The sequence below is a fragment of the Pelodiscus sinensis genome, chromosome 9, assembly GCF_049634645.1.
Source record: "Pelodiscus sinensis isolate JC-2024 chromosome 9, ASM4963464v1, whole genome shotgun sequence".
Taxonomy (NCBI): Eukaryota; Metazoa; Chordata; order Testudines; family Trionychidae; genus Pelodiscus; species Pelodiscus sinensis.
Window position 1 is genome coordinate 62,099,788 of NC_134719.1, and position 16,771 is coordinate 62,116,558.

Here is a 16,771-nt window from a genome sequence, read left to right on the forward strand (position 1 = left end):
TGCATCAGAGAGCCAGAGCTCCTTCAATTCCAGGACCACAGTGGGGATCCAGGCACTGGGGCTTCCCCCACCATCTCACACTTCTACGGGAGATGGGACTCAGGAGCTTCTCCCACCCTACCCATCCAGTACTATCCAATCCAACTGGTGCTCTCCTCATACTGGAGGGGCAGGCACCAAGTAGAGGATGATCACCCATGTCTCTCTGTCCCATGCCCAGCTGAGGGTCTGTGCTCCACATGGTACATATGGATGCACAAATGTGGAATATAGAAAGAGAGACCATCAATCAAAGAACATGGAATCCCATTAAATACTCAGAAATATCAGGATACTCACACAGGGAAAAGGTCATTCACAAAAAAGCCCTAAACTGGAAACTATCCCTTACTGCTCAAGGGGAGCAGGTTTGACAGAGAAAGGGGAAAACCCACGCATATAATGCTTACCCAGTCCGCCTGTATCACAAATGTGTTTCCATAGAAAAACTTTCACGAGTTGCAGAGACTTGGAGGGAGAAGAGAGAAGAAGAGAGGTCATGCAGCTAGGACCCCAACTCCAAACTACTGCCACAGCAACTTTCATTCTAAAATAATTTTAGAAGCACGAGAAGCAGTCATGAAAATCCAAATTTCACCGACTGAAGTGAAAAATGTACGTGTCATTGCAACTCTAGGTAGGCTTCCATCCTACAGAAATGTTTTGCATTGCAATGTTAACATTTTGTAACTGAGAATTCACACTTGAATCCAGTAACTTTATAGTATGAACATAAATCAAATTAAATCATCAAGTGCGTGTTACATCATTCAGGGCAAGAAAACAATAATACACTGTACTCAATTTTTCACCAGTTACAGAAGGGATTAGAAACTACTGCATAGCACAGTAACATTGCTGTAGGGGTTGATTATATGTATTTTTAACAACGGAAAAGTTAAATTGCAATACTATAAGAATGGTCTAATGTTAAAGAACATAATGTACAACCTATAAAAATTAGATATTGACTCATCTCCAATGTAATTTTTTTTAAGTGAGATGCTATGGATGCCCACTCATTAGAAGTTGCTGTATAAAAAGATAAATCTCTTGGGACTGCAACAAAGGTTTATCTGATTGAACATGGGACACAATTAGTCTCTAACAAAGTCTCCTCATAAATTTAACATTTTTTCATTGTTTATTAGAACAATGAGAATTAAACGGCAAAGCATATTTAAGTTTTGTTTGGTTGAAGGAGGACTCAGTAGCAGCCTATTTTGGGGTTCTGATAGTTCTTATGAATGAAACAAAATTTCAGAAATTTATTTTTAATTTGTATGAAAATGAAGAATTGTCTCCTCCACTGTTTCTCAAATTGGCTTCCCGCAGCTCCCATTTGCTGCAAACAGCAAACCGGAGCCCATGGGAACTGTGATGCTCCGTGGCTGCAGAGCTGGTTAATAAACACACCAGAGTGGCCAGTTAGCAGGTTATCTGAAAGTTGTTTTGCAGACTACTTTGAGAAGCACTGGTCTACTCCCTCTCCCAAAAATGTTCTTGTGTAATTTACTAGCTCTTATGCAATTGCCCAAAAATGGGAATTCATTCTGAGATACTACCTTCTTCCGATCACTCTCATCCTCATTTCTCCTGCCCCGGAGACCATGGTAATGGCACTGAGGTTCTTCCCCCTTGCTGTTTCCTGTCCCTGCCCAATCCCACATATTTTCTTCTTTCCAAGTCAACTTCATAAGTATTTGCGGTGTTGCTGTAGCCATATTAGTCCCAGTGTGTGAGACTCACAAGATGTTTGAGAAGCTCTTACTGCACCAACTTCTGTTGGTAAAAGGTACAAGCTGTTAAGCTACCCGGAGCTCTTCATGTCTGGGGAAGTAAATCAGAGTGTCTGCACTAAATACCAGTTGGGACAGACTTAACATAAAGAGGAAATATGTTGGAAGTGATCACTTGAAACAAAGTGGGCAATCGAGGGATAGACTGTTATTCATAAAGGATTTGAAGCGATCACTCAAGGATAGAAGGCAGTTTGGCATATTATATAATGTTAGAATGAGCCACAAAACCAAGTCCCTATTAAGTTCACAGGGTTTGGAGTTTAGCAGAGTTTAAATTTAAGTTTCCAGGCTTGTCTTTTGAAAGAGTTGACAGGTTTCCTTTGAGGACAAAAAAGTGTTAAAAAATTACATATGGAGTAAACGTTTTATGAAAACTGTTCATACACTGGCAATGTGGCATTTTTTTCTTTTACCACAATCTAAGATGATCACATAATTTAACACTGCTTACTCTATCCTATCTTTCTGGGCCCTCCAATACAAAACTCTCTCCGCTTTCTTGGCAGCTTTCATGCCTTTTCATCAATTTGCTCTCCCTCTCATCTTAAAATTTCATGGTGATTACATGTAACACTACCTTCTCCTCCATGTCTCAAACCTCACATACATTTGCTCTCAAGAAACAAGAACAAAGTAGAGACATCTCAAAATAGTGTGAGGACCAAGAGATAAATTCTGCTGCACATCTGGTCTTCCTTCCTGAAGTTCTACCTCTACAAACCCAGGTTGCTACCAATAAACTCATATTTCCCTCCCTAGTAAAATTCATGTACAGGCAGTCCCCGAGTTACACGGATCTGACTTACGTCGGATCCGCAGTTACGAACGGGGTTTTTCTCGCCCCAGAGGACGGGAGCGGCGGGACACCCAGATGTACCGCGGTCCCACCGCCTGCATCCTCCGGGGCGAGAAAAGCTGCTCCGCGTCTCCCTGGTCTGGTGTGGGGGGGGGAGGCCAGCAGACCAGAGAGACGCGGAGCAAAGCCGCTGAGGACCCTGGCAGTGGGACCGCGGCGCGTATGGGCTGTCCCCCCGCCCGGTCCTCCGCGGCTTTGCCCCGCGTCTCCCTGGTCTGCTGGGATGGGGGGGGGGGTGCAGCAGACCAGGGAGACGTGGAGGACTGGGGCGGCAGGACTGCGGCACGTCTCGGTCCTGCCGCCTGCGACTCCCTGGTCTGCTCGGGGGAGAGGGGACGCAGCTAGTGCGCCCCTCCCCCCCCACCTCCCCAGCAGACCAGGCTTTTCTCGGGATGCCTGTGGTAGAGCAGCTGGGGCACTGCTGGTTGGTCCCGCAGCGCCACTCTGGGCGCTACTGGACCAACCCGGCAGCACCCCAGCTGCTCTGCCCCAGGCGTCCTGATTCAGCCACTGCTGGTCAGTTTCAGCAGCGGCTGAATCAGGACGCCTGGGGCAGAGCAGCTGGGGTGCTGCTGGGTTGCTCCAGTAGCGCGGAGGAGCGGCGCTACTGGAGCAACCCAGCAGCACCCCAGCTGCTCTGCCCCAGGCGTCCCCAAGTCAGCCGCTGCTGAAACTGACCAGCGGCTGACTACAGGAAGCCCGAGGCAGAGTTGCTCTGCCTCGGGCTTCCTGGAATCAGCCGCTGATCAGTTTCAGCAGCAGCTGACTTGGGGACACCTGGGGTTCTTAAGTTGAATCTGTATGTAAGTCGGAACTGGCGTCCAGATTCAGCCGCTGTTGAAACTGATCAGTGGCTGATTCCAGGAAGCACAGGGCAGAGCAACTCTGCCTCGGGCTTCCTGTAGTCAGCCGCTGGTCGGTTTCAGCAGCGGCTGAATCTGGATGTCAGTTCCGACTTACATACAGATTCAACTTAAGAACAAACCTACAGTCCCTATCTTGTACGTAACCCGGGGACTGCCTGTATATTTAATCACATTCCAACAGGCCCCTATAGTACAGTCTCTTCCTTCTGCATCATCAGACACACTCATGCTTTCATGTCTGAAGGACGTCCAATTCAATTCCTGGTGTGTCAGCTATGGTGGAGGCCAAATCATCTTTACAAGATCTGTTGCTATACCAAAAGGCTGACTGTCCCTACGTTTTCCAATAAGCAATGCATTCAGGAAATCATAAAAATGTTCTACAAGATGACTGACCTTTGGGTAGATGCTTCTTCCTTATCAAGTTACTATTAGTGCCACCTGACTAATAAAACATTACTTATTTTTAAATGAGGCATTGCTTTTTGAAGACTATTCTTTGTCAATTAACAAAAATAAAAAGTTTACTTAGGAAAACAGTGTCATTGAAACTACCTTATAGTTGCTATACACTAAATAAATTCAACTTTTTGTGTAATTTTGGCACATTTGTAAAGAAAGAATTTTACTTATCAATTTCCTACTTCTGAACTACTTTCTAAAAGTACTGAATATTAAGTATAATTTTATGTGGGCAACAGCAGGAAGCCTTAGTTTTTGAAATCATGCAAAACCACATCAAGAACTCAGAAGCCATCATTGTAATAACAATTTAATGACTGTGAGAGATATAATGATGACAAGTTAATTTGCGAAATAATTTACATCTAGTTGCTATATAGCAACTTTATGTCAAAGGAGCACTGAGCTGATGGACTGATTCAGCAGAAACAAAAAACAGACTTAGTCATCAAGGATTGCCTTAGAAGGGTAGCAAATCTCATTAGAAATAAAAATAAATTAACTCACAAATAATAACTTTCCCCATCCCCTAATCAATCCAGTCTTAGGCTCTCAAGCAAGAGACATTGCTTTCCCATAAGCAGTCTCCAACTCTTGTCTCCTAAGCAACCAATTTATACTCCTTCCCCCAAGTGTCTGTTCAGAGGAAACTGAAGCTAATGCCTTCAATTCAGTGAGCTTGCACCAAGACTAATTCTGGAAGACTATACAACACACAGTGGAAAGAAAAACAGGGAGGACCAGTTTAGTTGCAACCATTTCAACAGTATTGAGCAACTGTTTCATTTTCTTCCCTTGTTCAGAGCCTACTTATTCTTCCTTCCTCCATCACACACTATAAGGAATGAACATGAGAAAACCTGTGCTATACCTCCTAGGCCTGAAAACTGCTTTCCTTCCCAGCCACCTCTTAGCCTTCCAAAAAGCAGACCTGTCATGTCCTAAGAAGCAATTCTCAGGAGACTTGGCCAGGCACGTGAGAGGGATACTAAAACTTGAAGTTTGGTCATAGATGACTTGCAGCAGTAATGGAGAATTGTCTTTCCTCACTACCTACCAACTGCCTAACTTCATTACATGTTGCCTCTCATCATGCCTTCTAAGTCTCCACCCTAACAGCTATTTCATAGTGCCCATTTTCTAGTGGATGCCTGCAAACCCCCGCTTTCAGGTGAGTCCTGCCTCCATCATCTAGATGCATCCTTTGCGGTTCTTTCCTGGCTTCTCAAGGCTCTTTGTCTGGGGACTTCTCTTGGGGCAATTTTAAATGGGAGAGGAAATTTAAAAAAATTACAAAGGACACCCCTATATGAGTGTACTTGAACCAGTCCTGCCTTAGACCCTGTCAAAGTTCAAAATTGCACATTAATAATTTACCCGCCCACTACTTTGCCATGCATTATGAAATTGAACACAGATACCCTAATTAAATTCAATTGAGACCTCTTCCAACAACATATAAGAGAAAGTTTAGTTAATATACATCTGGATATCTTTTTAGTTAAATTATAGTCTGAATTAAGCAATCTTGTTAGCAAAGTAAGGCAATTTAGTGTGGAGGTTCAATGCATTCTTTTGCTTTGACAAGCAAACTGTTAATATTAATTAAATAAGACTATAGAGATCACCTAAGCAAAGGAACATTTCTGTGCCGCCTCCAGCTCTCAGATTTGATGACTGAGCTGACAGAAATATAAGCTGCAGTGCTAGTGATAAAAAGTAATGAAAATTTATGTGCACTTGAAAAATTCCTAAATGGCCCACTGTGTGATTTTGCAGAGATCTTTTAGAAAGATCTTTTAGAAAGTCCTCACTATCCCAGAGGACACTACTGCCAACCTGATAGCAGACCTATGTAACTTTGCTCTCACCCACAATTATTTCCAGTTTGAGAACAACTTATACCTCCAGATCAGCGGCACAGCCATGGGTACACGCATGGCCCCACAGTATGCTAACATCTTTATGGCTGACCTAGAACAACGTTTCCTCAACTCCCGTCCCCTTTCACCCCTCCTCTACCTACGGTACATCGATGACATCTTTATGATCTGGACGCATGGCCAAGAAACACTGGAGATATTCCACAGAGATTTCAACAACCTACACCCCACTATCAACCTCAGCCTGGACCATTCTACACGAGAGATCCACTTCCTGGACAGCACAGTACAAATCAACAATGGAAAATTAGACACCACACTCTACAGAAAACCCACCGACTCATACAGTTACCTACATGCTTTCAGCTCCCATCCAGAACACACCACACGATCCATCGTCTATAGCCAAGCCCTTCGATACAACCGCATCTGCTCTAATCCCACTGACAGAGACCAGAAGCTTCAGGATCTCTACCAAGCATTTATAAACCTCAACTACCCACCCGGAGAAATAAAAAAGCAAATTGAAAGAGCCAGACGAATACCTAGAAACCATCTACTTCAAGACAGACCCAAGAAAACCAACAATAGAACACCACTTGTCATCACCTACAACCCCCAACTTAAACCTGTCCAACACATTATCAATAAACTACAGCCTATACTGGAACAGGATACCATACTCAAAGAGGCTTTGGGAGACAGATCCATAGTCTCCTATAGACAACCACCTAACCTCAAGATGATTCTTACCAACCGCCAAAGGACATACCACACTAATACCAACCCTGGTACCTTCCCTTGCAACAAACCCCGTTGCCAGCTTTGTCCACATATTCATTCTGCTGATACCATTATTGGACCTAACCAAGTGAGTTATAAGATCAAGAGCACATATTCCTGCACATCCAGAAATATAATCTATGCTATCATGTGCCGAAAGTGTCCGTCTGCTATGTACATTGGACAAACATCTCAGACACTTCGCCAAAGGATTCATGCCCACAAAACAGATATCAGACAAGATCACAAAGAAAAAACAGTTTCTTGCCATTTTAACCAGAAAGGACACTCTCTCAATGACTTAACCACCTGCATTCTGCTACAAAGACCTTTTACATCTGCACTTGAAAGGGAATCCTCTGAACTGTCATTCATGTTAAAATTCGACACTTTCCAGAAAGGACTCAACAAACACTTGAACTATCTCACCTATTACCAAGATAGTTTCCCCAATTATCACCTCTAATACCATTAACTCACAAACATCCCACTCTCCCTACCTCTAAGATCATCAATTCACAGACACTTACCTTCCTTCCTTCCCCCCGCCCTGCATCCCCCTCCTGTTCTGCAATGTGATTTGTCCTTTTCATATTTGTTCATTTTTTTTAATTGTATCCTTTGGTATATATGGTTGTGACTACTTTCTTCCACTATTTGATCTGAGGAAGTGGGTCTGGCCCACGAAAGCTCATCATCTAATAAACCATCTTGTTAGTCTTTAAAGTGCTACATTGTCCTGCATTTTGCTTCAGCTACCCCAGACTAACACGGCTACATTTCTATCACTATTCTGGAAGTCAGTGTGATGAAACCAAAGTACCAGTAAGAACAAAGATATGATTTATGTATTAGAAAAAGATTACCCAGTTTTATATAAGCTCTTGCTCTTACTACACACTAATATATTTCCCAATCACATTAAAATGCTAATGACATTGAAACCAGAATAGGAAGAAAAGCTACACCTGGCCTGCAAACAAAACAGCAGCACAGAAGTCCTACTCAACTACTCTCTTCACGTATGAACTGAAAGAATATTTTGTCCCATATTTCAAGTGCCATTTCCACTCTCAATTATGGCATGAATCATCTAGCTTACAAAGGACCATGCTTAGTCCTGCAGTTGGCAGAAATTGAGAGAACTGCATAGAGAAAGGAAGCAGGTTCAGGCTGCAAATAAAGCACCATACACTTTTATGGCACTATATAAATAAATAATATTACAGGCTAATATGTCATACAATGAATCATGAGGAATGGTGGAGCTAATGGAGTGGAGAATAAAGAACAAAGAATAACCCTCTTCCCAAACCATACATGGATCAACTGTTAGCCTATGAAGTGGGAAAGCCCCTATAAAATATAATGCATGCCATAGTCAAGGCCAGGTAAAGAGAAAACAAATATGAAGACATGTATCTATGGTCCTGGACCTTAAACAGAAATAATACAAACAAATTCAAGATCTAAAAATACAAAAGAAAGCCATCAGAATGGAAAATATTATATTTTTCCATGATACTGATTAATCTGCAAAAGAAGGTACTTAAGAATGGAAATGTATTTAGAACAACTGGTAGTGACTCATTTAATCTCAACACCTAGCAGGATCAATAACTTCTAGGCAAGTACTTTAAATGCAGTTTCCATGAGAACAGTATTACATCATAATGAAATTTTAAAAAGAAGATTATTTCCTTTGCAAGTATTTTCAATTTAACATATGGAAACTAACATTAAACTTAACTCACCATTTTATTTTTCATGCTATCCACACCTCTGTACTATTATTTACCCCGTTTTTAAAGAAAGCTGTTGTACAAAGTAACAAGAGGACAATATCTAGAGAATATTTATTTTCTAATAGCACAGTGTTCATTAAATCCTTTAACAATCACTTGTTATTCTCAATAACACGCCATGAGGAAAAGGAATAAATAGTGCAATAATAATTATTCAAGACTGCTCCGTCAAACAAGGTGCATAAAGAACACTTAGTATACATCTGAAATATATTCAGGATAGATTGCAAGCACACAGAAAAAAAATCCACAAATAATTTTTAAGTTACATAAAAAGTAATCCATAGGCACCAGAGACTGAGTCAGAAATCATCACTACTATAAACAGCAAAGAGCTTCTTGGCTTCACTGTTAATTACGAGAGCTTCTAGCAAACAACAGACTCTGATTGGTGGAAACCCTCTTTAACAGAGGCTTGCTATCCTGTTAGCCTAGCAGGTAAGAAGGAATGATAAATTTTGACGCACAGTACTATATGGATGCACTCTGTCTGCTGCAGCATCTGAATAACACAGTCTAGAAAGGACAATCTAAAGTGTCTGACACTATTGCTGGTATGAAGATGCACTTTTTGTTTCTTTTATATGGGAATAAAAGGCAGAAAAACTAGGAACACAGTAGCATATATGGGAATAGTACATGCTCATTTACTTTTACCTTCTTCTGCCTCATCCTCCTGCGGCGATAGTGGAACCCCTCCACTTGTTGGACTGACTGATTCATCATCTCTCTCAGACTCCCGCTGTAGACTTACAACTTCGTAAATGGCATCCCCAGCGTTTGTGTGGCTTTTCCCTTCAGACTAAAAATTAAGACACAAAACGGAGTTTTAATGTTAGGCTTACACTAAGGATTGACACAGTAGTTGGGAGTGGGGGGGACAAAACTCTATCCAATTTCAATGAGAACTATACATGTGGGTTGAGATTTATATATGACACTGCTGAATGTAATATAAGGAAGAAGAAAAACATAACAATGAAAAGGCAGAACTAATATTGTTAAAACTCTTTTCCCCCACCCCTCCACAACCACCTTTATGTATAAGAGCAATTATAATACAAACTTTACCATTTAAATTTAATAAACAGAGATGGAGAGAACTGCTGCAAGAAAAAATTGCATAGAACAGACAGGAATAATATTTTGATAATAAAAATAAAGTACCAAACACTTCTGAGATACCAAGTTTTAAGACATTTTGTAGAAATTCTGAAAGTTGGCAGTAGGTAGCATGTTCCACATGATAAAGATTGCAATACTCATCACATAAGCCATGTGCCATTAAAAGATCCTTAGAAGCAGGTTGTGTAAAATGTATACATTCACCTGAACTCTAGGGACCCCGATGTTTTCCATTTAATTCCAAGAGGAAAATCAAGGTGTGTGCATTTATCTATAAAACCCTTCAGGATCTGCATCCAGTATATTTATGCTTTATCCAGTAGCTGAAATTAGTTGGGATGGTTGAGTTCAATAATCGTAGTTGCAACAGTTTGGGAAAAAGACGCTCTTACTGGATGGCATTCTTCATACCTGATTATGCCTAGGTTTGGTAGCTTTCAAGGCACACTGCAAGGGGTACATTTTCTAATGCTTTTTTTAAAAAAAACATGCATGAGGTGTAACAAGAGATTCATTAAAGATCCATCAAATTATTTTGCTGACTGAAACAATTTCTACTTCATATGTTTTTTAAAATATAATGTACTTAAATCCTTTGCATTGGAAATATGAATCTTATAAGTCTAAAAGAAAAATCAATAAAATAGCTCTTTATTGTTTCCACACTAAATCCTAAAAGAGAAGAGAACCAGGCACCAGGACTTTTCCTAGATGCCTGCTTTCCAATGTGTGCCAAAGCTGTTTTGCTTCCCAGAAATTACACAACAGTGTATATTTCTCTATTTCCTGCCCCCTCCTGTGTTAAAAAGTTTCTTCTCTCAGGTACTCATTATTATACAAAAAGTGCTGCGATTCATATATTTTTATATGGATGTACAATAATAAAGCCAAATAGCTGCATTAAATTAACTGGAGATAAAGCAAAACCAAAAAACACATTTTAAGACTAGTTTTAGATTAGAGGTTTTTTTCTGGCTTTTTCATTCTTTGCAAACCTTACATAATACCAGTTAAAATAAAGTGAGTTTTCAAACAGGCTAATAATGTCAAGTCAACTGCAAAAAGCAAATCAAAGTAGTCTGACATAGGGAGTGTTAAATTTGTCTCAGAAGCACAATGTTAACCACATGAGAAAAAAAAAGGCTATCCAATAAAGGATAAGTGAAAGAAAAAGGTTACCAAGAAATAGAATGGTTTTCTGACAGCAACAATATAGGAGTAATAGATGAGAAGCTGAATAAACTTAAAAACCAAACAACTAGTCTTGCAGTACCTTAGAGCCTAATAAAAAACGTAGACGGTACGAAGCTGCTGTGTAAAACCAAAGCACTGACCACTTGTCACTGAATAGTCCCCGGTAGTTTTCATTAACAAAAAAGAATTACTAACTTCAGTTTGCTGGTTAATTTCCACCCTCATAATTAACATCTTCCACTCTAAATACCACCTGCAGTTACAATTTCAATTGATGGATCTGTTCCAGAGGGTAGTCTAAATCTGGGCTGCCTCTGGTTGGACAAAGTCAAGTGTTTTCCCCTACTCTGAAGTTATCTACCTACTCTTTAAAGATCAGTCCATCAACACCTGTTTCTATGGTAACCATTTCATGCTAGGGAAAAGCAGGACATGGACCCTCTTCTCTTTCCAAGCATCAGACAGTTTTTCATACCGTTCTGGAAGTATAGGATGAAATTTGGGCTACAATCTGTAATTTAGATAAATGATCCTTGTGATTAGTAAAATTTAGCAGGGAGACGCTGGGTCCATTAACAATGTGTACACATTTCATCTCCCAGGATGTCACTATCAAGTAATTAACACTGATAATCTCATAATTTATCACTATCTCAGAAATTCCTTTTGGAGGGACAGAGAGGGGTGCTGCTCAGAACATAGCAGCAATGGAGGGTTAGCATTAATTTGAGGAGTTGGAATAGTATTCAACAATCTCTTTAAAGTAGGGATGTTAACCAATTAAATGTTAAATTTACCCAGTTAAACAGGATCCTGTGCTGCATGGCTCAGTGGGCCTGGCTGGAGCAGCTCCCTGCCTGCATCACTGTGTGGTGGACCCAGCTGGGATGGAGCAGGCCCACATGAAGCTTGCATAAACTGAAGAGCAGGAGTGCCAAAGAAAACAGCTTGCATAAGACTGATTTAATCAGGTGGGAACTAAGTGTATTTAGTGCCTTGACTGAATAGTAAAAACACTAGCTGTTCAGCACTTATTGTTTTATCCCTCAGTAAGGCGACAATTGGCATTCTAGCATAGGATCAGAAAATGTAGTCATTCCTATTCATTTAAAAAGGAAAAACTTAAAAACAGCAAATGGTCTAGTAGCACCTTAAAGACTAACGAAACATGTAGCTGGTATCATGAGCTTTCATGGGCATAACCAAAGTGGGTTGTGCCCACAATAGCTCATGATACCAGCTACATGTTTCGTTAGTCTTTCGGTTGCTACTAGACTATTTGCTGTTTTTAAGTTTTTCCTGTTACAGACTAACTCGGCTGCCCCTCTGAAGCTATTAATTTAAGTCAGCCACAGGGGTTGTGGTTTCACTGCAATACAACATAAATTAGAAGGTCAGACTCCATTCTCGAGATCTTGAGCCAATATCAATATGACGTGTAAATCTCTGGAGAAAATGGATCCATGTTTAATGCAGGAATATGAAACTCTATACAATTCCAGAAAGAACTGAATAATAATGGAAAGCTGCAAGTAACTGGGTGTCAAGCAGGGCAGAAGGAATATGGGGAAGACTTTTGGATGCCACACTGCTAGGGATGTAAGCGATTAGTCGACTACCTGATAATCATATGCTTATCAAGTAGCTGAGTAGAGACTTGACTAGCTGTTCCTCCCCTCCCCTTGCTGCCTCTATCAGAGAGAGGCAGCAAATAGGGGAAGGCAGGGGTTGGTGCTGGGGGGAGCCAGCTTAAAATTCCACCTGGGAGGGCAGGGGCATAGAGGGGACAGGGTGCAAGCTTCTGCTTTTTAAATGTATTAGGAGCCTGGCAAAGCAGAGGTGCAGTGCGAGAGAGAGGACAGGGAGCAAGATGGGACAGTTGATTCCCAGCTGACATCTGTCCCCCTGTTATGCCTCTGCCTGGCAGCTCTTAATACAGTCAAAAGGGTTAGCTACCCGCTGCAGCTGTGCAGTTTCCCCCCTTATCGACTAATCAAGTAGTCAATGGAAATTCCACTGTGTATTCAATTAGCTGATTACATGTAATTTAACATCCCCTATACATTACTAAACAACATTCAGGAAAGCTTACACATACTAAGAAGCATATGCTCCTTTTGTCTGCATGGCAAGGAGGGATGCAAAATCATGTTAATCACATACAAACAGCCATGGGAAAGCCATGCAGAGGGAACATGCAGCATGCTGTAACATGGCTCCACATCCCCTAGATTGAACTAGACAGTCCCTTCATACAAATAATGCCAAACAAAGCTCTGCTTGGTTGAGAGTCACTGTTGACTGCCGAGATGGGGTGCAGATCCCTTTGACTTCTCCGGGAGTCCTGTCCAGGCTCCCATGAGAAACACACAATGTGGAAGGGGATCCTGAATGCTCTGAGGTCAGACCCATGAAGGTCAAAGATGGGGGAGGGATAGCTCAGTGGTTTGAACATTGGCCTGCTAAACCCAGTGTTGTGAGTTCAGTCCTTACAGAGGCCATTTAGGGATTTGGGGCAAAAATTTGTCAGGGATGGTACTTGGTCCTGCTGTGAAGGCAGGGGACTTGACTCAATGACCTTTCAAGGTCCCTTCCAGTTCTAGGAGATAGGCAATCTCCATTAATTTAATATAAGCTTCTTGCACTAATATCAGCATGCTCTGTGAGAAGAGGCATACTACCCCAGAACGCTGGCAGGCTTCATGCGGAGCAATTTCAAAACATCACTTCCATGACATTACTTCAAGCAGAACATGAATCATGCCAATTTTGCATCCTCACCAGCAACATTCAAGAGGAGACAATGTGGCAAACTTCTCCACACACCAAAACCAGAGTTATATTCAGGTAAACATCTCTCAGGTAAATTTGGTTGTGCCAGGAAAATAAGAAGTCCCCAATAGGATTGTTGTCTATAACATGGAAAGGCAAGGCACTGAGAGGAGAGGTGCGATACTCAGTGGCCACTGGGGCAGTGAGCTTTACTACAGAGTGACCACTGGAGGCAGCTGCACCACCAGGAGAGCAGACAGCTTGTCAGCCGATGGTCAGGGCAGTACGTGGTGTGTGTGTGTGTGTGTGTGTGTGTGTGTGTGTGTGTGTGTGTGTGTGTGTGTGTGTGTGTGTGTGTGTGTGTGTGTGTGTGTGTGTGTGTGTGTGTGTGTGTGTGTGTGTGTGTGTGTGTGTGTGTGTGTTAGTTATACACCCGAGTCTCCAACTGCTAAGACAGGGTCCCTTCGCAGTGGGCAGCCTGGAGAAGGCTGACGGGTGCCCCAAAAGTTTGCAGGGAGCGCTTATTACACCCGAGTCTTTGGCTGCTAGAACGCAAGGTCCCTTCGCCGCAGTGGGCGGCCTAGGGAAGGCCGACAGGTGCCCCAAAGGTCTTTCCCGGGGAGGCAACAGAACCCAAACGCCCAGTTCTGCCTGCGTCTGCCACTATGACTGGCAGGATTGTGTTACTGGTTCACATACAGCAACATGAAGCCAGTCATGATAGATACGGATTTTAGCTGTATAGAGAAATAGCTTGCCCGAGAGGGATGGGGCAACCCTAAACGGGATAAGGAGATGTTAGAGAAAGACTAGGGACAATCAAAGGAAATCTGGGAACAGTTTTGTAACTGGCGAGCCGCTTGCAAGATTAAAAAGGGGAAAGGGAAAGGTGCTTGCATTTGGCTGTTAAAGGGTGCCTGGCAAGCAGCCTGCACTAGCTACTGGAACTTAGAAACAGAGCTGATAAGAGTTCAGAGAGAGAAAGAGGAGCTACGAAAACAATGCCAGAACCTAGGTATATAAAATCACGAGTGGTGTGGAGACTCGGGTGTGTATATATATATATATATATATATATATATATATATATATATATATATATATATAACACACACACACACACACACACACACACACACACACACACACAGCCCTGACCATCGGCTGACACAGCTGGGGCTTGCCATCTTACCTGCCGCATGACCAGGTAAGTAGCACCCATCCCCTTCTCTCCCCTCCCCCCCCAGCAAATGGGGAGAAGAGAGAAGGCCCCTGCTGGCCACATGGTGTCGCGGGGGGAGCAGAGAGATGGCATCACCAGATGGGAGCCCCTGCTATGAACCCCTCCTCCAGCCAATCCTCACTTTATCCTAGGCCCTCTGCTCTGAGCTCTCTTTCACCACCCATGCTGCCAGCCCGCTAGCCTCAAGGACCTAGGCAATGCCAGGTAAATTTTCTTGTATAAAATAATCTGAAGAATAAATGATGCAGTAATCAACTACAATACTAGAGTGAGCTGTTGATATTTAAATGCATAGAAAATGCCTGGGTTGTTTTAATGTGAGAGCTACATTATTGTATGTACTAGATTTACCTGGCATTACTCAGCTCCTGAATTGAAATAATTTTTGTTTTCAGTGCCCAGGGGTGGGGCTGTGGATGAGTTTGGTAGCAGGTTGCCCTAAGGAGAGAGGACAACCCCAGCCCTCTCTCACCACAGCAACTTGGGGCCAGGTGAGAAACACCTATCCATGGCTGCTGCAGCAGGCATACCCAGGAGAGGGGTGTATGTCCCCTGAATGGGGGACAAACAGACACACAAAATAGAAAAACTCTCTCAAATATATAGTAGATAGCTGTCCCTTTTTCCACCCCAGACTCCTGCTGGCCCAATGGGGCTTCCTTGCTGCCCCCTTGTGGTCATTATACAATATAACTATTGTATGAGAAGAGGAAGCAGCATACCAAATTCGGTGGCCCTAGTATTTATGGTTTAGGAGCAATTCTTGAACAGACAAGAAACGCTAACAGATAAACTTTCTCAAATATATAGTAGATATGTAGAAATTTACCATTGCACTAATAACCGATTTAGAACTAGACAGGAAGCTTCAATTTAAGCATTTATAAAACTTGTAATGCTAGAATACAAACTCAAATGCCTAGAGCTGAATAAAGGCCCTGTCATTGACTAGCATGAAAAGGAATAGTTGAGATAAGTTGGACCTGTGAACAAATTTTACCAAAACAAATTAAAATCAATAGATTTTATTTATTTGTGTGCATGCGTGTATAAAAATAAAATGAGATAAATAATATCATGATAAAATTGTGACAAAGGATTTACTTTTCTTCATTTTTAAATGCTGTTCTTTATCTCCATTACAAAGGTGGTACTAGCCCTTTGGGAGCCATAAACAGGAATATTTCCTCTCCCCACACAACACCATAAAAAGTGAATGAGGAACCCATTTGAAGCTCTAAAGAAACAAAAGGTAGACCTAACACTCCCAAAACCAATATTTCCTAAAGAAAGACAATTATATTCTTATTAGAAAACACTGCTATACCTGTTTTAGCTTCATGTGGAAAGTTTCTGTGAAGGTTTTTCTGCTGAAATACCAGAAACGCTCATTGGCTGGGTACACACGAACAACAGTTTCCAGCAAAAAGCGGACTGGCTCTACCACTTCAGTGACCACCATATCCACTGCCACAGTCATGTACATACGTTTATCTGGAACACAACAATAAATTAATGTTTATAAACAGTCAATCTAAAAAAGAATCAATTTCTCAAGGTACTGAGTAGTTAAAAAAAAATCACAGGTTACTTAGGTTCACATCCCTGTTACCCACCAGCTCTGTGATTCTTGGGGAACCAGAACATGGTCACCTGTCAGCCTTGTGCTCTTGGGGATCTAGGGAGTGACATTAATGGAAAATCATCCCCCTCCCGCAGGCCTCTGCTAGAATCAGACAAAGCAATGAAAAGGCCGGGGGAAGACACACCTAAACTGCTTCAGACAAGGGTGATACAATTAAGGAAACACCCCAGCCTCATTTGCATTAAAGATGGAACAGAGGGACATCTCATTAGCATACAGAATGGAGAGCAGCTCTTCCAAGGCAGGAACCACAGTGAACTATGGGACACCGAAAGCAGAGAAGCACTGCCTAATGG

The 16,771-nt window shown here is 42.0% G+C and overlaps 1 protein-coding gene across 6 annotated transcripts in view; it reads right to left on the reverse strand.

Annotated features, from left to right (window-relative positions):
* RABGAP1L (RAB GTPase activating protein 1 like) overlaps positions 1 to 16,771 on the reverse strand; it is a 414,231-nt gene that overhangs the window by 341,349 nt on the left and 56,111 nt on the right. For 5 of the 6 annotated variants that reach the window (XM_075936918.1, XM_075936919.1, XM_075936921.1 and 2 more), the window contains exons 10-11: positions 16,158 to 16,324; positions 9,154 to 9,298 (exon numbers count right to left, since the gene is read on the reverse strand). In XM_075936918.1, the coding sequence (XP_075793033.1) occupies positions 9,154 to 9,298; positions 16,158 to 16,324 (312 nt within the window). Of the gene's footprint in view, positions 1 to 9,153; positions 9,299 to 16,157; positions 16,325 to 16,771 lie in introns of those variants that run through there. The other variant, XM_075936923.1, reaches the window with a different exon arrangement.